Source organism: Saimiri boliviensis, chromosome 9 (assembly GCF_048565385.1).
Source record: "Saimiri boliviensis isolate mSaiBol1 chromosome 9, mSaiBol1.pri, whole genome shotgun sequence".
Taxonomy (NCBI): Eukaryota; Metazoa; Chordata; class Mammalia; order Primates; family Cebidae; genus Saimiri; species Saimiri boliviensis.
This window is the reverse complement of record NC_133457.1, coordinates 78,841,712-78,862,659: the sequence shown is the minus strand read 5'-3', so window position 1 is coordinate 78,862,659 and position 20,948 is coordinate 78,841,712. Positions and strand designations below refer to the sequence as shown.

Genomic DNA, 20,948 nt, shown 5'->3' with positions numbered 1-20,948 from the left:
TGGGACTACAGGCACCCACCACCACACCTGGCTAATTTTTGTATTTTTAGGAGAGACAGGGTTTCACTACATTGGCCGGGCTAGTCTCCAACTCCTGACCTCAGGTGATCCACCCACCTTGGACTCCCAAAGTGCTGGGATTACAGGCATGAGTCACCGCTCCCAGCCAGCTCCCACTTATAAGTGAGAACACGTGATATTTGGTTTTCTGGTTTGTGTTAATTTGCTAAGGATAATGGCCTCTAGCTCTATCCATGTTCCCACAACAGACGTGTTCTCGTTTTTTCTTATGGCTGTATAGTGTATTTCATGGTGTATATGTACCACATTTTCTTTATCCAATCTGTCATTGATGGACATGTAGGTTGATTCCCTGTCTTTACTATTGTGAATGGTGCTGTCATGTGTCTCTATGGTAGAATGATTTCTATTCCTTTAGGCATACACCCAATAATGAGATTGCTGAGTTGTATGGTATTTCATTTTTAGCTTTTTGAGGAATCCCCACACTATTTTCCATAACAGTTGAACTAATTTAAACTCCCACCGACAGTGTATGAGCATCCCCTTTTTTCCACAACCTCTCCAGCATATTATTTTTGGCTTTTAAAAAATAGCCATTCTGATTGGTGTTAGATGGTTTATCATTGTGGTTTTGATACGTATTTCTCTAATGATCAGTGACAATGAGATTTTTTTTTTCCATATGCTTTCTGGCCATGTGTATGTCTTCTTTTGAAAAGTGTCTGTCCATGTATCCCAGTAAAATTAATTTCGCTTGCTTCTCTGTACTTTTAGAAGTATGGCTACTAGAAAATGTATGATGGCATATGGGGCTCAGATTATATTTATATTGGACAGCACTGTCTGGACTCTAGAAGGTGCTCTGATTCAAGAAATTTCTGTAAAGAAATTCTCTGAGTCAATAAGAAAAACAGAAGAAACCAAATGGGCAATTCAAGAAATTTCTGTAAAGAAATTCTCTGAGTCAATAAGAAAAACAGAAGAAACCAAATGGGCAATGAGCACATGGGAACTCACTCAGTGGAAAGGAGGGAATGGCAAGCCAGGCCACTGGAGCCCACTGGGGACATAGGACAAGGCCACAAAGCAGACAGCCCCTCCAGGAAGAGCAGCCAGGCCTTGGGAGGACATGGCCATAGGACCAGATCCAGGGAGGACATGTGGCTTGAGTCACTAACTGCTGGCTCATCTGGCAGGTGTGGGCAGCAGCCAGGGCCATGGCTTCCCCGGGTCCCCCCGATCTCTGCCCTCAGCTGTCTTGCAGCCTGGGTCAGGCACCTATGCAGCTCCACGGCAGGCAGAGATGCAACACCCATATCCCCTTTCTAGGCAGGGCTTGCTGCCCCAGCTGCAGTGAGTGCAGCAGCAGATGGCCTCCAGCCATCAGGAACTTCAAAGAGCTGAGGTCCCATAAACTAGTTAGGGACTTCCCTGAGTTCCCATAAACTAGTTAGGGACTTCACAACTGCAGCATTACCACCCAAAGATTAAAATAATGACCCGAAGAAAGGAATGAGTCAAAATTACACATTCCTGCAAGTGGTTTATTGAGAGCTGATGTGTCAACCAAAAAACAAACCATAATGATGGGAATATTGATGATTTCCACATATAAAAAATTTAAATAAGATAAATCTTTACATACTAATTAGAAGCACCTACAAGATGTATCAAGCAAAAAGAAGATGAAGAACAGTGTGTGGTTGGTTTGGTACCATTTGTTTTAACAGAGGCTAAAGAATATATATGTGCTACACACATGTTTAGATTCCATGTGTAGTTTTATGTACATGTGCTTATACCACATGTATGTGCATATCTAACTCTGTATGACCTCTGGAAAGAGAAGTCAACACTGGTGTCACTGGTGACTGAGGAGGGAAGTAGTGGCTGTGGGACAGGATGAGAGGGACACATCCCTACATAATACTTCATACCTTTTAGCTTTGAACCATATGCAATTATTATCTACTGAAAAATAAGTTAAAAACTAAAAATCAAATACAAAGAAAAACTGCAGCAATAAACCATTAAAAAACATACATTCATTTTATCACAGTCCACAGTATACGGGGAGCTGTCCATTTAGTACTGATGGCTTATACTGTCATATGATTAAAAATAATAATAATCTCGTGAGTTCCTCTCAACCTCAATTTCTAATCTCAAATACACATTTCAGAAAGACATGATTGAAGAATAGCCAGAGCTGTACATATTCTTAAATGAAGCCCCGTGGAGGTCTCAGGTCTAACAGTCATCCAGGCTGAGGCTCCTAGTCTGGGCGAGTTGGTCCTTGAGCCCTTGGCCAAACTTGGCAGCAAAGAGTGAGGTGATGAGGTCATCTCCAGTGTTCAGAGCCAGGTCGTATGCTGTCTGGCCTCTTGCATTCTTCTTTCGGATGCTTGCATTGCATCTACAAAGGAAACAGAGAAATGGTGGTGCACTGACGGACTTGAGCATGCGGCCCTAAGAGCTTGACTCTTCCCTGCCATGGAGGCCAGTCTGAGCACCTCCTGGTCCCACCTCCACAAACCTGTCCCCAAGAGGTCACCATGACTTCAGCTCTCTGAGGTGGCTCTATCCTGAAACCTTTAAAGAGGCTCTGTGATTTCAAAATGTCCAATTGCTAATCCCGGCCATTGGTTCCCATTGCATTAAAGTCCTACAACCAAGTGTGTTTAATGGGGGCAACATTTTTATTGTGCTTTGAAAAGCCCTTAGTGCCCCGGGAGCTATGGTGGGATGGTGGTTCCCATAGACAGGGACAGCAGTTCAGGAACCAAGGCTCCTCTTAAAATCATCACAGGCCATTAGACAGATCCCTGTGGCCCTCAGAAGTATCCATCAGAGGCAAGGAGACATACCCTAGTAAAGTGGCGATGCTCTCTCTTCCTGCAAGACCAAGCAGAGTTGCTTCATGAAGAGCTGTATTTCTGAGCCTAATTATAGGGGAAAAAAAGAATCCTAGATAAATCCTTACTTAGCATCATCAGGAAACTGGAGAGACCGCATGTGACCCAAGATCTTGGTTTTGCTCACTGACCTATTTAACTAACCTGGGAAAAGCTCTCGAGTCCCCTCTCTGCCCTTCTCTTGAAGGAATACTGTGATGGAGGGTAAGCTTTGATACTAGAGAGTGAAAAGGTTATAAACACATTCTTTTTTTTTTTTTTTTTTTTTTTTTTGAGACGGAGTTTCGCTCTTGTTAACCCAGGCTGGAGTGCAATGGCACGATCTCGGCTCACCGCAACCTCCGCCTCCTGGGTTCAGGCAATTCTCCTGCCTCAGCCTCCTGAGTAGCTGGGATTACAGGCACACGCCACCATGCCCAGCTAATTTTTTGTATTTTTAGTAGAGACGGGGTTTCACCATGTTGACCAGGCTGGTCTCGATCTCTTGACCTCGTGATCCACCCGCCTCGGCCTCCCAAAGTGCTGGGATTACAGGCTTGAGCCACTGCGCCCGGACAACACATTCATTTTTTTTTTTTTTTTTTTTTTTTTTTTTGAGACGGAGTTTCACTCTTGTTACCCAGGCTGGAGTGCAATGGCACAATCCCGGCTCACCGCAACCTCCGCCTCCTGGGTTCAAGCAATTCTCCTGCCTCAGCCTCCTGAGTAGCTGGGATTACAGGCACGTGCCACCATGCCCAGCTAATTTTTTTGTATCTTTAGTAGAGACGGGGTTTCACCATGTTGACCAGGATGGTCTCGATCTCTTGACCTCGTGATCCACCCGCCTCAGCCTCCCAAAGTGCTGGGATTACAGGCTTGAGCCACCGCGCCCGGCCAACACATTCATTTTTTAATGCGAGAAACCCACAAGGATGTGGTTGGTAGTTGATTTAATAAATGCTAATAAATGCCATTTTTCTAAATTGCCTGCAAGAGTTTATGCAACATATTGGACGTAGCCTCAACTTTGGCTTGGATCTCCTGGGCACCATAGTAGCTTTTCAGGGCTGAGGCTCCTACTTTTGTGTGGGGAAAATGACCTTGGCTCCAGTGAGGTGGGCTTATGTGACATGAAAATAAACGCCAATCTTAGAAACCAGGGGCAGGCCTGAGAGGTCAGGCACAGCATATTTTTCTGCAATGCCCGGTTTTCTCTCTATATTTCCTGGTCAGGTTTGACCTAGTGAGGGAGATGGAGGCTGGGGTGGTATCAGGACTCCTGAAAGGCTCCTATGCAGAGGTGGCAGGAGTGAAGGAGAGCAGGAGTCATGACTGAAAGTAGCAATGAGATAGGCATTGAAGGTCTGAACTTTCTCTGGCCCTGCTCCTTTCTTTGATCTTGTTTCATTCACAGGTGGGAAAGCAAGGCCGCAGGAGACCTCAGATGTACCAGTCTTCTCCACAGTGGTGTTAGATCTGGAGACAACCGTATGACGTTTTCTTTCTGCATTAACTTCATGAGGATATTTCCATGGGGAATATACTGAGGTCTGTCTTTCCTTGGTATTATCATGATTCATGATGAAAACATTGATGAACACCCCAAGGGCTAAGGATTTACTGGCCCCACACAACATAAGTTTATGAATTAACAAAATGTATCATCATTTATAAAAGCCACAAAATTACACAACCCAAGAGTCCATTTTTAAAATTTCACTTTGCACAGCTATGGAAAAGAGACGGCGTTAAGCCTCTTATTAAAGCTGATATAGGTTAAAATGGTTAAAGAGGCTGAAACTGAACAGGGCATGTCCATAGACTTCTCCTGCCACAGTGGAGCTCCAAGCAGTTAGCCTGCTGCTATCTTAGCTCTCCTTTCGATGTGTTTCACTTACAGCCCCCACTGCTGGTCGATGTCTGCTCCTCTCTGCACGAGAACCGGAATCGCTTCATGGTGCTTATTCATAACAGCCACGGTTATGACGGGTCGATCGTCTTCATCACAACAGTTGGGGTCTGCTCCCTGCAGCAAATGGAAAAGGACAAACTCGCCACAAAACCCTGCACTCAACAGCATCCAGCTGCCATCTGTGAAGTACGACAGATGTCCTTCACAGAGCTGATGGAACTAAAGTGCTTTCAGATCAAAGGAGAGGAGAACCAGGAACCTCAAGACCTGACCAACAATGAACAGAGCTACAAAGTTGCCCAGGTGACAAAACTTCTGTTCCCAACACGGGTGGGGAGGGGAGGGCAGGCACCCTGACTACCTTGCTTCTTTAGGAAACCCAGGATAAAGGTATTCTGTGGTGACGGGCCAGAGGTTCTATGCAGCTTCATGCATTCTCCTTGGTCTCCTCTGTGCTTGCCTGTCTATTTTCTCTGATATAAAAACTAGCAACAGGAAACAATTAATGTAAAGCTTTTGACTAGCCATTCACTCCATCCCTGGTTTTTAATCAAAGGGCAGTATAATTTTCACAGTACTGAACAAAACTTCCATCTGAAGGAGACAGAGGTGGAATGCCAGGCTAAACTCTTCAGGGAGACTTGCTCCTTTGGCGACACTTACTTCATCCAGCAGCTGTTCAATCACAGAGACTCTTCCTTCCCCTGCGGGTCCAACTTCCTTCAGCAGGAGTCTGTTTTCAGGCTGCAGGATTATAGAATGTGGTCATTTCCTCCGCCTCAAAATATTCACTAAAGGCAAACACTTTCTGCCCAACGTTGAATTCTAAGTCACAAGGACAGTTGACTATGAGTGTGTGCATGTGTGAGTATGTGCATGTGAGAGTGTGTGTAGTCTTAACAGCCCACAACACAAACATCCACATCTAATGTCAATCTTGCTGCTCCAAAACCTTGCTTCAGGCAAGGTTACCACATGGACACTGTTTTATATTAAGGTTAAGGATGTCGTGAGAAACCTTACAAAACACAGAAATTCCACACTAGTTTTATTATGACTAGCTCTAGGAAAAGCAATTAGATGAATCCTAAAATTTATTTTGCATATTTTATAAAGTGTTCAAAATCAGCCAAATTATGACAGTTCAGAAAATGTACTACCCTGAGGAATGAATGAGCCAATAAATTGACTTCTTATTTAGATAAAAAAAAAGCCTGAGCACAGTGGCTCATGCCTGTAATCCCAGCACTTTGGGAGGCTGAGGCAGGCAGATCACTTGAGGTCAGGAGTTTGAGACCAGCCTGGCCAACATGGTGAAACCCCATCTCTACTAAAAATATAAAAATTAGCCAGGCATGGTATTATGTGCCTGTAATCCCAGCTGCTTGGGAGGCTGAGGCAGGAGAATTGCTTGAATCCAGGAGGCAGAGGTTGCAGTGAGCTGAGATCACCCAACTGCACTCTAGCCTGGACAACATAGCAAGACTCTGTCTCAAAAAAAAAAAAAAAAAAAAAAGAAAGAAAGAAAGAAAAGTTCTCAGAAATTTGAAGAACTTATCTTTTTATATTTTTAAATGCCATGCACTCATTTTTATATATAAAGAATTTCCAATGCTGGAAGACTGAAGGAAGCTGTTTAGAAAGCAGGAGACATTGCTTTTAGTGTGTTTCTGCCTCTGGATCCTGGGCATGACTGTGGGGTGGTCACGGGACCACGATTTCCATTTGTAAAGTAGAAATAGTACCTTCCCTGTCCTTGCTCCGGTGAAGCCATGGCAATGAGGACACTGGGCAAGGCCTCTGAGCCTTTCAGAAGATGATGTCTGGTCCAGGCAGCGCCGCCTGCTTTCTCGCTGTCCCCAACTTACTGATGAATGGCTTGGAGCTAAGTACTTTAACCAGTACACCCCCAGGAGGGGTCTTGGGAAGCACTTGTTTACACTGATTTCCATTCCTCATAGAAAGGCAAACTAGGATGCACTGGCATGTCAGCGTCAGGAGGTATGAGATCTTTATGTCTTTTCTTCAGGTTTTATTTTCAACACATAGAACAGTGCCTGGTACATGTACACTCAAAAATAATCATTGAATGAGCGAACAAATGTTATAGCTTCTGATACTTATCCCCTAAATGCAAATGAGAAAAAAAATCGAGGAAAAAAAGGGATATACAATGGGAGATTCAGGTACAGACAGAGTAACCAGAGTTATCAGAGTCTCCCAAATTGTAAGCTGCTCAGTTGATGGAACTCTATGCTTCTTTTACGGGCATTAACAATATTTCAAACTGGGAGAAGGTGGAAAGTGCAAGAAATCCTAAACAATAAAAGTTAAAACAATTCTAAGGTTTTCTTTCCAAACTTACTGGTGTTTATTACATGCAAAGCATGTGGTGGGGAAAAATAACATAAAGAACAGAGTCCCTGCCTCCAGAGGAATCAGGATGCAAACTGGGTGGCTGGTGCCTGCACTGATGAGGCCGTGTTGAGGGCCTGGCCTTGGAACCACACGGGGAGGGAAGCACCAGCTTGGGCCTGGTCCCGCACCAGCAAGTGTCCAGCTTGGGCGTGGGCCCGTGCCTTGGGGCTAATCACATCTGTTCTTTGTATTGCAGCCAAAGAGGACCAATTAAAAGGCAAGGCTGGGGACGGAGCAGGGGCCATCCACTGCCCTTTTTTTCCATCCACTGCCCTTTTTTCCAAAGCTCTTTTTAGAATTATTCTTGGCATATATTTTTGAAACACAAAACTCTAAAAGATGTGGGCAACTCTGAGAGGTTACTGACCTTGGCGAATTAGCAATTTTGAGAAATTCCAAGAAGACTGAAAGTAGATGAACTCTGGTTCCTCCTCTCGCCATGTAATGTGCCTATTCCTCCTTCGCCTTCTGCCACGACTAGACACTCCCTGAGGTCCTCACCAGAAGCAGATGCTGGCTCCGCACTTTCTGTATAGCTTGCGGAACTGTGAGCTAATTAAATCTCCTTATAAACTACCCAGTCTTAGGTATTTTTTAATAGAAACACAAGAACAGACTAAGGGAGCTCCACCAAGATGGCCGAATAGGAACAGCTCCGGAGCACAATTCCCAGTGCGAGTGATGCAGAGAGACAGTGATTACAGCATTTCCAACCGAGGTACCAGGTGCATCTCAATGGGACCGGTTGGACAGTGGGTAGCCCAAGGAGGGTGAGCTGAGGCAGGGTGGGGTGCTGCCTCACCTGGGAAGTCCAGCAGACTGGAGGACCCCCTACTCCTACCCAACAGAGGCCCTCAGGGGCTCTTCTGGCCACTCCGACACTCAGTTTCAGTTAGTGGGCTTCTCGCAGGGTCTTTAGAGCCCAAAAGATTTTCTTTTCTCCTTTACAGACCAGGAGACTTCCACAAGCCAACAAGGGCCACAGGTTTCCAGCACAAAAACCCACACAAATCTGGGTGCCTGTTTCAACTGGTGCCTGGAACACCTGTGAGACACAGCCACACATTCCCCTGAAAAAGAGGGGGCTGAAGGCAGAGAGCCAGGTGGTCTGGCTTGGCAGATCCCACCCTCACAAAGATCAGCAATATGAAACGCACTGGCTTGACAGTTTCGCAGCCAGCACAGCAGTTTGAGCTTGACTTGGGATGGTGGAGCTCTTTATGGGGAAGGGCGTCCACCATTACCGAGGCAGTCCGCCATTACTGAGGCAGTTCTAACCTTAACTGTGTAAACAAAACCACAAGGATGTTTACACAGGAGCTGCACAGAGCCCGTAGCACCTCAGCAACACCTCTGCAGGCAGACTGTGACTAGACTCCTTCCTTGCTGGGCAGGGCATCTCTGAAAAAAGGTAGCAACATGTCAGGGACTTATAAATAAAGCCCCGCCTTCCAGGAGACAGCACCTGGGAAAAGAGGCAGTTGTGAGTTCCACTGCAGCAGACTTAAAAGTCCCTGCCCAGCAGCTCTGAACGGAACAGCACAGCACTTGAGCTCTGATAACGGATAGACTGCCTCCTCAAGGGGCTCCCTGACCCCCATATATCCAAAGAGGCACCTCATACAGGAAAGCTGTGGTTGACATCTGGCTGACTTCTGATATGAAGCTACCAGAGGAAGGAACAGGCAACAATCCTTGCTGTTCTGTAGCCCCTGAGGGTGATTCCCAGGCAAGCAGGGTCTCCAGCAGTCCTGCAGCAGAGAGGCCTGACTGTTAGAAAGAAAACTAAAAAATAGAAAGAAATAGCTCCAACATCAACAGAAAGGATGTCCACTCAGAGACCCCATCCAAAAGTCACCAATTTCAAAGACCAAAGGTAGATAAATCCATGAAGATGGGAAGAAACCAGCACAAAAAGGATGAAAACACCCAAAACCAGAATGCCTCTCCGTCTTCAAGGGATCACAACTCCTCACCAGCAAGGGAACAAAACTGGATGGAGAATGAGTTTGACGAATTGATGGAAGCTTCATAAGGTAGGTAATAACAAACTTTTCTGAGCTAAAGGAACATGGTCTAACCCAATGCAAAGAAACTAAGAAGCTTGAAAAAAGGTTAGATGAAATGCTGACTAGAATAACCAGGCTGGAGAAGAACATAAATGACTTGATGGAGCTGAAAAACACAGTATGAGAACTTTGCAAGCATACACAAGTTTCAATAGCCAAATCGATCAAGCAGAAGAAAGGGTATCTCTGGATTGAAGATCAACTCAATGAAATAAAATGAGAAAGCAAGACGAGAGACAAAAGAGTGAAAAGACATAACAAAGCCTCCAACAAATATGGGATTATGTGAAAAGACCTAATCTACATTTGATCAGTGTACCTGAATGTGATGGGGAGAATGAAACCAAGCCGGAAAACATTCTTCAGGATATTATCCAGGAGAATTTCCCCAACCTAGCAAGGCAGGTCAACATTCAAATCCAGGCAGTAAAGAGAACTCCACAAAGATATTACTCAAGAGGAACAACCCCAAGGCACTTAATTGTCAGATTCACCACGGTTGAAATGAAGGAAAAAATGCTAAGGGCAGCCAGACAGAAAGGTCAAGCTACCCACAAAGGGAAGCCCATCAGACTCACAGCAGATCTCTCAGCAGAAACCCTCCAAGCCAGAGGAGAGTGGAGGCTAATATTCAACATCCTTAAAGAAAAGAACTTTCAACCCAGAATTTCATATCCAGCCAAACTAAGCTTCAAAAGTGAAGGAGAAATAAAATCCTTTATGAATAAGCAATCACTGAGAAATTTCATCACCACCAGGCTTGCCTTGCAAGAACTCCTGAAGGAAGCACTAAATATGGAAAGGAACAACCAGTACCAGCCACTGTAAAAATGTATCAAATGGTAAAGACCATTGACACAATGAAGAAACTGCGTCATCTAACCGGCAAAACAACCAGCTAGCATCAAAATGGCAGGATCAAATTAATGCATAACAATATTAACCTTAAATGTAAACAGGCTAAATGCCCCAATCAAAAGACACAGACTGGCAAATTGGATAAAAAGTCAAGATCCATCTGTGTGCTGTATCCAGGAAACCCATCTCACATGCAAAGACACATATAGACTCAAAATAAAGGGATGAAGATTTACCAAGAAAATGGAGAGCAAAAAAAAAAGGGGTTGCAATCCTAATCTCTGATAAAACAGACTTTAAACCAACAAAGATCAAAAGAGACAAAGAAGGGCATTACATAATGGTAAAAAGATAAATGCACAAGAAGAGCTAATGATCCTAAATATATATGCACCCAATACAGGAGCACCCAGATACATAAAGCAAGTTCTTAATAACCTACAAAGAGACTTAAGACTCCCACACAATAATAGCGGGAGACTTTAACACTCCACTGTCAATATTAGACAGATCAATGAGACAGAAAATTAACAAGGATATCCAGGACTTGAACTCAGATCTGAACCAAGCAAACCTAATAGACACTTACAGAACTCTCCACCCCAAATCCACAGAATATACATTCTTCTTAGTACCACATCGCACTTACTCTAAAACTGACCACATAATTGGAAGTAAATCACTCCTCAGCAAATGCAAAAGAACACAAATCATAACAACCAGTCTCTCAGACCACAGTGCAATCAAATTAGAACTCAGGATTAAGAAACTCACTCAAAGCCACACAACTACATGGAAACTGAACAACCTGCTCCTGAATGACTACTGGATAAATAATGAAATGAAGGCAGAAATAAAGATGTTCTTCGAAACCAATGAGAACAAAGACACAACATACCAGAATCTCTGGGAATGTATCCCAGAGATTTAAATGTTTAAATCAGTGTCCAGAGGGAAATTTATAGCACTAAATGCCCATATGTGAAGCAAGGAAAGATCTAAAATCAACACCCTATTGTCAAAATTAAAAGAACTAGAGGAGCGAGATCAAACAAATTCAAAAGCTAGCAGAAGACAAGAAATAACTAAGATCAGAGCAGAACTGAAGGAGACAGAGACACAAAAAACCCTTCAAAAAAAATCAATAAATCCAGGAGCTGTTTTTTTGAAAAGATCAACAAAATAGATAGACTGCTAGCCAGACTAATAAAAAAGAAAAGAGGAAAGAATAGATGCAATAAAAAATGATAAAGGGACTATCATCACCAATTCCACAGAAATACAAACTACTATCAGAGAATACTACAAACAATTCTCTGCACATAAACCAGTAAATCTAGAAGAAATGGATAAATTCCTGGACACTCACACCCTCCCAAGACTAAACCAGGAAGAAGCTGAATCCCTAAATAGACCAACAACAAGGTCTGAAGTAGAGGTAGCAATTAATAGCCTACCACACAAAAAAAGTCCTGGGTTCACAGCTGAATGCTACGAGACATACAAAGAGGAACTGGAACCATTCCTTCTGAAATCATTTCAAACAATACAAAAAGAGGGAACCCTCCCTAACTCATTTTATGAGATGAACATCATCCTGATACCAAAACCTGCAGAAATACAACTAAAAAAAGAAAATTTCAGGCCAAATTCCATCATGAACATCTATGCAAAAATCTTCAATAAAATACTGGCAAACCGAATGCAACAGCATATCAAAAAGCTTATCCATCACAATCAAGTAGGCTGCATCCAGGGGATACAAAGCTGGTTCAACATATAATAATCTATATTATTATTAGAATATAGATTATTCTATAAAATCTATAAACAAATCTATAAACATAATCCATCACATAAACAGAACCAAAGACGAAAATGACATGATTGTCTCACTAGATGCAGAGAAGGCCTTTGACAAATTCAACAGCCGTTTATGCTAAAAACTTAATAAACTAGGCATCAATGGATTGTATCTCAAAATAATAAAAGCTATTTATGACAAACCTACAGCCAATATCATACTCAATGGACAAAAACTGGAAGCATTCCGTTTGAAAACTGGCACTAGACAAGAGTGCCCTCTCTCACCACTCCTATTCAACACAGTATTGGAAGTTCTAGCCAGAGCAGTCAGGCAAGAAAAAGAAATCAAGGGTATTCAATTAGGAAAAGAGGAAGTCAAATTGTTTCTATCTGCAGATGACATGATTGTATATTTAGAAGACCCCATCATCGCCGGGCGCGGTGGCTCAAGCCTGTAATCCCAGCACTTTGGGAGGCCGAGGCGGGTGGATCACGAGGTCAAGAGATTGAGACCATCCTGGTCAACATGGTGAAACCCCGTCTCTACTCAAAATACAAAAAATTAGCTGGGCATGGTGGCGCGTGCCTGTAATCCCAGCTACTCAGGAGGCTGAGGCAGGAGAATTGCCTGAACCCAGGAGGCGGAGATTGTGGTGAGCCGAGATTGCGCCATTGCACTCCAGCATGGGTAACGAGCAAAAACTCCGTCTCAAAAAAAAAAAAAAAAAAAAAAAAAAAAAAAAAAAAAAAAAGAAGACCCCATCATCTCATCCCCAAATCTCCTTAAGATGATAAGCAACTTCAGCAAAGTCTCAGGATACAAAATCAATGTGCAAAAATCACAAGCATTCCTATACACTAATAACAGACAAACAGACAGCCAAATCATGAGCGAACTCTCATTCACAATGGCTATGAAGAGACTAAAATGCCTAGGAATACAAAGGACGTGGAGGACCTCTTCAAGGAGATACACAAACCACTGCTCAAGGAAACAAGAGAGGAACAGATGGAAAAACATTCCATGCTCATGATTAGGAAGAATCAATATCGTGAAAATGGCCATACTGCCCAAAGTAATTTACAGATTCAGTGCTATCCCCATTAAACTACCATTGACCTTCTTCATAGAACTGGAAAAAACCACCTTAAACTTCATATGGAACCAAAAAAGAGCTCACATAGACAAGACAATCCTAAGCAAAAAGAACAAGGCTGAAGACATCATGCTACCTAACTTCAAACTATACTACAAGGCTACAGTAATCAAAACAGGATGGTACTGGTACCAAAACAGAGATATAGACCAATGGAACAGAACAGTGGCCTCGGAAGTAAAGCCACACATCTACAACCATCTGATCTTTGACAAACTGGACAAAAACAAGCAAAGGGGAAAGGATTCCCTGTTTAATAAATGGTGTTGGGATAACTGGCTAGCCATGTGCAGAAAGCTGAAAGTGGACCCATTCCACACCTTATACAAAAATTAACTCAAGATGGATTAGAGATTTAAACATAAGATCTAACACCATAAAAACCCTAGAAGAACCATTCAGGACATAGGCATAGGCAAGGACTTCATAACTAAAACACCAAAATCAATGACAAGAAAAGCCAAAATAGACAAATGGAATCTAATTAAACTTAAGAGCTTCTGCACAGCAAAAGAAACAATTAGAGTGAACCAGCAACCAACAGAATGGGAAAAAATTTTTGCAATCTACCCATCTGACAAGGGCTAATATACAGAATCTATAAATAACTAAAACAAATTTACAAGAAAAAAACAAACACCACCATCAAAAATTGGGCAAAAATATATGAACAGACACTTTTCAAAGGAAGACATTTATATGGCCAACAAACATATGAAAAAATGCTCATCATTGCTGGCCATTAGAGAAATGCAAATCAAAACCACACTGAGATACCATCTCACACCAGTTAGAATGGCAATCATTAAACAATCTGGAGACAACAGAGGCTGGAGAGGATGTAGAGAAATAGAAACACTTTTCCACTGTTGGTAGGAAGGTAAATTAGTTCAACCATTCTGGAAGACAATGTGGTGATTCCTCAAGGACCTAGAAATAGAAATACCATTTGACCCAGCAATCCCATTACTGGGTATATATCCAAAGGATTATAAATCAATCTATTACAAAGACACATGCACATATATGTTCACTGCGGCACTGTTTACAATAGCAGACTTGAAACCAACCCAAATGCCCATTGATGATAGACTGGATAAAGAAAATGTAGCACACATATACCATGGAATACTATGCAGCCATAAAAAAGATGAGTTCATGTCCTTTGCAGGGACATGGATGAATCAAAAACCATCACTCTCAGCAAACTGACACAAGAACAGAAAACCAAACAGCACTACATGTTCTCACTCATAAGAGGGTGTTGAACAATGAGAACACATGGACACAGGGAGGGGAACATCACACACTAGGGTCTGTTGGGGTATGGGAGACTGAGGAGCAACAGCAGCGGGTGGGGAGGTTGGGGAGGGATAACATTAGGAGAAATACCTAATGTAGGTGACGGGGGGATGGATGCAGCAAACCACCATGGCATGTGTTTACCTAGGTAACAATCCTGCAAGATCTGCACGTGAACTCCAGAACTTAAGGTAAAATAAAAAAGAAAGAAAGAAAATAGATGAAATCTGACTGACAGGGAAACTAAACCAAAACAAACAAAAATCCAGCTGAAGACACCAAAGGTAGGAGTGTTTCTCTCCAGGAAAGCCCTACAGAAGCTTAAATTAACAAATAAAGAGGTTAGGTGATGGGTGCAGCCTGAATGCATGAGAAGGTTATTAAGGACTCTATGGTGAATAGTTGAGATCTCTGGTGCCTTGCTCCTTCTCCCCCCTGTAAGAACGGCAGGAGGCTTATGCTCTTTGCCCTGATAACGATTTTGTAGAAAGTATATGATTTGCCCAACAAAGGCTTCTACTTGGCCTACTGGGGCCCAAAAAGGGAGAATTGGCACAGCCTAGACCTCCACAACAGACATAGAGGAGGGTGTAGAGAAAAAGGAAAAAAGCTTCATCCCAAGCTGAAACCCATGACAGCGCTTCACACCACCAACAGTCTCACCACCAGAGGGAGACCTTTGCCACCAGCAACACAGGGGATCTGAAGGCTTTCTCCTGATCCCTGCCCACACACCCTCCGGGGACATCTGTCCACAACATGCCCATCCACTCACAAAGAGACTTCAGGGGCCTTCCTCATGCTGGGCACCATGAGAGCATCTGTGCTACCCAACTAGCCTTTATTTGTCAAATGACCAGACAACCAAGGATCATCACGTATTTGAGGCAAACCAAAAACAGGAAAGAGAAAGATGGGCAGACAGAAGTGACCCCATACGAAACGGATGATTCAGGAAACTGATGGAAACTTTGAAATAACTCTAATTCATAATTTCAAGATATTTTAAATGAGTCTACCTCTATAAAATAAAAGCTCTTATAAAAAAGGAACAGAAAATGAGAATTATTCTTCCATTTTTAAAAAGTCAAAATAAAACCTGAAAATCACAGGCTGAAGGCAACAGCAATAAGGACCAAAAAGGACACTTACTACAAGCTGCTCCTTCTTTTCTTGAGAGGTTTTGGTCTTGAAATTCCTTATCCTTTTGATTTTTTCAATAGTATCTGAGGTGGTCTGGCTGTAGTCACTCACTGAAATGACAGAGTTGGGGGAAAAATGATGCCCCTCCCCCAGTTCCCCACACAAAGAGCTATTTCTACTTCCATGTCCCTCAAAAGTCAGAGGATAAAATGGCTTGCATAGAAATTTCTATTTGATTAAACCTGGCAGGAGAGACTCCTGGAGCTACTCCCCTGTCCAGGCACCAGAGGAAGGGTGGGGAGGAGGGTGGAAAAAAGGGACTTCAGTTTTTAGGTTCAAAGGGGGACCCCACAAATGAATTTCCCCACGCCCTGTAAAGGACTTCAAAAGTCTCACTTCTGACTTCAGAGAAGCCAGAGAAATAAAATGGACTGAAACATAATTGCAACATCTGTAACTGGCCTGTCAAATTCTGAGCGATTCTCTGCTATCCCTACCAAGTCGACGTGTTCCTGGTCAGTTGTTTTAAAATTGCCAGAAGGGAACAACTCACCCCAGCTGGACCTGCTGCCGCACAGCCCCCCATCACCCTCAGCAGCACTGCTCAGAAGGTGGTCGCTGAAATTCACCGCCTTGTTCAGGTAAAGGTTCTGGTCAATGAAAACATTCAAACACCATGAATGATGAGGCTGCTTTGTCCCACTAGAGAGAAGGATCTCCCTGCTAACTTGCTCCTCCTTATTAAGGACAGCTCTACCTACCCGGACAGTTGAGCCTGAGACCTGGAAGTCCTTCCTGACTACTCCTCGCCTTCCCAAGATGCTTTATCCATTCTGTTGCTTACCCAGTGGCTCAGTCTGGCCCCTCCTCCTCTCCCTCACTGAACCCCTGGCCCTTCGTCTCACATTGGGACCATCACAATAGCCTCTCAACAGGGGTCTGCCAGTCTCCCTGCCACATGGCTGTCCTGATTCACCTTTGTACCCTTTATAAGTGACTGTATTATTTCTCTGCTTCAAGTCCTTCAATGTCTTGTAATTAGGGTGTCATGATGGGAAGGTCTCAGGCTGCCAAGTGTGAATCCTAGGCCTGCCACTTACTGACTTAGTGCCCTTGGAAGAAGCAGGTTGCTTAACTTCTGTAAGCCTCAGTTTCCTCACCTGGAAAGTAGAAATATTATGACCTACCTCAATGGCATGTTGTGAAAGCAAAATGTGGTAAAATGGGTGTCTATATAATGAGGCCAGACACAGAAGTCTGTGGCACCTGGACTGATCCCCCTGCACCCTCACGTGGCTGGCTGCTCCTGTCCCAAAGAACAGCCTGCTACTTCCTGAACACTAGAATATGCAGGCTAAGAAAAGATTTATTAAATCTAAGGGCCAAGTGCGGTGGCTCACGCCTGTAATCCCGGCACTTTGGGAGGCTGAGACAGGTGGATCACTTGAGGCCAGGAGTTTGAGACCAGCCTGGCCAATATGGTGAAACCTCATCTCTGCTAAAAATACAAAACTTAGCTGGGTGTGGTGGCGTGAGCCTGTAATCCCAGCTACACAGACAGCTGAGGAATGAGAGGTGCTTGAACCCAGGAGGTGGAGGTTGCAGTGAGCCGAGATTGTGCCACTGCACTCCAGCCTGGTTGACAGAGCAAGAATCTGTCTCAGAAAACAAAAACCAAAAAAGCAAAACAAAACAAACAAAACAAACCCACGACAACTGGGAACAGTTATTCCAATTCTACTCGAGAGCTAGTGCGTTGGAGGTGCTGCTGGCGGTCCACCCTGCTCCCACCAGCCGGCCAGGTTACCCACCCTAGCTGTTGTGCAGCTGCTAAGAGCTCACTGCTGGACCTCCTTCTCCAGCAAAGTGCCCTCAGTACACGGATGCTGCCTTGTCCTAGAAGTTATCCTCCGTCCCCTCCCTACCTCAGCTGGGGACAACTTTGTGGTGTAATTCATCCTCCAGAGGTCCCCTTGGATCAGGCTAAAGCTCAACTTTGCTTTTGTCTACCTGCTCATTCGGCCCCTTCCGCTGCCTTCCTTCACTCCCCTCTCCCTGAAATTCTTCTCTGACCCAAGCTCTGCTCTAGCCACACAATGAAAAACAGCAGGTAGTGCTTTATTTGGTTTCAAAGCACATTCATGTGCATTCGCCCATTAGAGAGTCCCAGCCTCCCCATAAGTTAGACAGGGCCCATGTTTCTATCGAATTTCAGCAACACCATTAGCACCTTGCCAGGGCCTAATAAATGTGAATTCCGCCGGGCGCGGTGGCTCAAGCCTGTAATCCCAGCACTTTGGGAGGCCGAGGCGGGTGGATCACGAGGTCGAGAGATCGAGACCATCCTGGTCAATATGGTGAAACCCCGTCTCTAAAATACAAAAATACTAAAAATACAAAAAATTAGCTGGGCATGGTGGCTCATGCCTGTAATCCCAGCTACTCAGGAGGCTGAGGCAGGAGAATTGCCTGAACCCAGGAGGCGGAGGTTGCGGTGAGCCGAGATCGCACCATTGCACTCCAGCCTGGGTAACAAGAGCGAGACTCCGTCTAAAAAAAAAAAAAAAAAATGTGAATTCCCCTCTTTTTCCTTGGCTTCTTAATTGATTGATCAATTATTCTGACTTCTTGTCCAATGAAACTGAAGCTGCTAATGTCAACTAATGTCAATCAATTAATGTTTGAAACACACTTACAGGCTCTGGGCAACACCCTAGTCACTATATAAAAGGGAAGATCAAGAACACATGGCCACAAAGTTTGGTTTATTTGATAGAAGAAAATATGTCAAAGGTCATATCAGCAAGTATTTTTGTCAGTCTTTCCCCAAATCAGTTGTATCACAGACATGCCATCAGACTTCAGTAAATATGAATAAGCCTGAGAACTACAGAAAAACTCCTGTTCGCACTACGTCTTTCTGTGCCTGTCTGAGGTTTAACTTGTTCATCTAATTCTATGAAATTGCTTGCCTCTAGTAGCATTTCATAAATATTTGAATCATTTCCTTTCTATGGATTACACAGAAGCATTTCTATAAATTGTAAATCCTAATTTACTAGCTCAGTCCATTCTCGAATGAATAACTTCTGGAGGCTTACTCACCTTGTTTGAGACTTGAATATAATTCAGTCTGATGCTAACTTCACAACCATCTTCGTGGACAGTAGCAGAGATAAGCTTTTAAAAGAATTGTAGAGAGAATTTATAACTGTGGGTGTAGGACTCATTGCCTTAAGTAACAGTGTAGAAATAAATTTAACCAAATATTTAATTAAAACAGAAGAAAGGAGGAAAAGAAAAACAGAGCAACAAAAACCAGATAAATAGAAAACAAAGAACAAAATGGCAGATCCAAATCCAACCATATCTAAATTCTACTAATTATAACTTAACTGAATACCCTAAAGAGACTGAAAACTGAATAAAAAGGCAAGATCCAAATCTATACATTCTTCAAGAGACGCACTTTAATCAAACTACATGATCAGAGGTCATCACCTTGGAAAAGGTGTTCTGGTAGGGGGTGGGGACAGGGCTTGGCAATTAAGGGACAAGCATCACAGTGGAGCAGCTTTCTCTGGAAGTAGCAATAGGAATTTAGATTCAGCCAAGGGGCAAGAAATGTTTTCAGGAAGGCTCAGATAGTAAATACTTTAGGTCTTGTTGACCATATGTTCTGTATCGTGATTGTCATAGCACGAAGCAGCCACATATAACAAGTAATGGAATGGGTGCATAAGATTTTATTTACAAAACTGGGCAGTGGGCCAGATTTGTCCCAGCTGTCATAATTTGCAAATCTTTGGATTAGGCTGAAGAATTCATAAACTACCAAAATAGATTATCAAAGGAAATTGGGCAGCACTTGAAAATGAGATCATCTCAATGTTGGCCTATTTGGCAGCAGAGGAGTAGACAATCTATTTCATAAAGTTCCTTCTAGTCTTGCGACAAACAGAGGAAAGGTCCTCTCACAGAGCTGTCTTTCTATAATGGCAATGTAGTTTCAAAGAAAGAAAGGGCCGGGAGCGGTGGCTCAAGCCTGTAATCCCAGCACTTTGGGAGGCTGAGGCGGGTGGATCACGAGGTCAAGAGATCGAGACCATCCTGGTCAACATGGTGAAACCCCGTCTCTACTAAAAATACAAAAAATTAGCTGGGCATGGTGGCGCGTGCCTGTAATCCCAGCTACTCAGGAGGCTGAGGCAGGAGAATTGCCTGAACCCAGGAGATGGAGGTTGCAGTGAGCCGAGATCGCGCCATTGCACACTCCAGCCTGGGTAACGAGCAAAACTCCATCTCAAAAAAAAAAAAAAAAAAAAAAAGAAAGGACATGGGGCTCTGACAGGGTCTAACAGGGTCTGACAGACCTGCTTCAAATCTTGAACCCCATGAGACCCAGCAGTGTAGTCTTGTGCAGGTCACCAAAACTCTCTGAGCTTCAATATTCCTGGGTGTCAAATAAGGCTTCTGATTACCTAGTGTGGTGTGAAAAATCACCTCAAACTTAGCAGCACTAAACCACCACCACCGTATGATGCTAAGGATTCAGAGAGGACATAGCAGAGATAGCTTGTCTTTGTTCCACATGTCTGAGGCCTCAGCTGGAAGACTCAACTGGCTAGAGGTGGTTGGATGTTTGGGGGCTGGAATTTATCTAGAGTCTGGTCACTCATGTGGCTCCTGTGCAGAGATGACTCAAGAACTGGATTCAGCTGATGCACCTACACATGGCCAGTCTATGTGGCTTGGGCCTCTCATAGCAGGGTGGCTGAGCTCCAAGAAGGGGTGTTAAGAGGTGAGTGTGCCAAGCAAGAGAAAGCCATATGACCTTACATGGCCAAGCCTTGGAAGTCTCATGGCATCACTTCCACCATAGTCTATTAGTCTAACAGTCACAGACCCACCTAGATTCAATCTGTATGTGAGAGGGCACCGATTCCACCGTTTGAAGGGAAGACAGTCAAGGAATTTGTGGTTATTTTTTAGAAAAAGTGATCACAAAGGTAATACTCCTCCCTTGCAGGTTTGCTGTGAAGACTAGAATGATGAATACAATGCTGATGCTGGGTCTACTGTAAAATGGCAGCTTTTATGTTACTATTGCTATATATTAACAGTATATGATTTAAGTCCACAATCTGGCTGGACTAAACTGTTCTGGGACTTTTCATTCTATTAGAATTTCCAATGTAGCATCTGAGCATGAGATGTTCAGAATCGTATTGTCTTAGGTCAGGTGCCCCAGAGGCAGACTCTGAGACAATCTTCACCTGCAAGTGATTTATTAGAACAGAGCTCAAAAGGCAGAAGAGTAAGAAGCTATAGAAAGCGGAGCAGGAAAGAGAAAGGAACCAGG

General features: G+C 43.5%; 1 protein-coding gene across 2 annotated transcripts in view; it reads right to left on the bottom strand.

Annotated features, from left to right (window-relative positions):
* Positions 1 to 1,547: 1,547 nt before the first annotated feature.
* DZANK1 (double zinc ribbon and ankyrin repeat domains 1) overlaps positions 1,548 to 20,948 on the bottom strand; it is an 80,350-nt gene continuing 60,949 nt past the window's right edge. For both annotated transcript variants that reach the window (XM_074406195.1, XM_003933169.4), the window contains 7 exons: positions 18,692 to 18,766; positions 16,140 to 16,236; positions 15,596 to 15,696; positions 5,497 to 5,577; positions 4,820 to 4,947; positions 2,892 to 2,966; positions 1,548 to 2,440 (listed from right to left, as the gene is read on the bottom strand). In XM_074406195.1, coding sequence (XP_074262296.1) covers positions 2,275 to 2,440; positions 2,892 to 2,966; positions 4,820 to 4,947; positions 5,497 to 5,577; positions 15,596 to 15,696; positions 16,140 to 16,236; positions 18,692 to 18,766 — 723 coding nt within the window. In that variant the 3' untranslated portion in view covers positions 1,548 to 2,274. The remainder of the gene's footprint in view (positions 2,441 to 2,891; positions 2,967 to 4,819; positions 4,948 to 5,496; positions 5,578 to 15,595; positions 15,697 to 16,139; positions 16,237 to 18,691; positions 18,767 to 20,948) is intronic.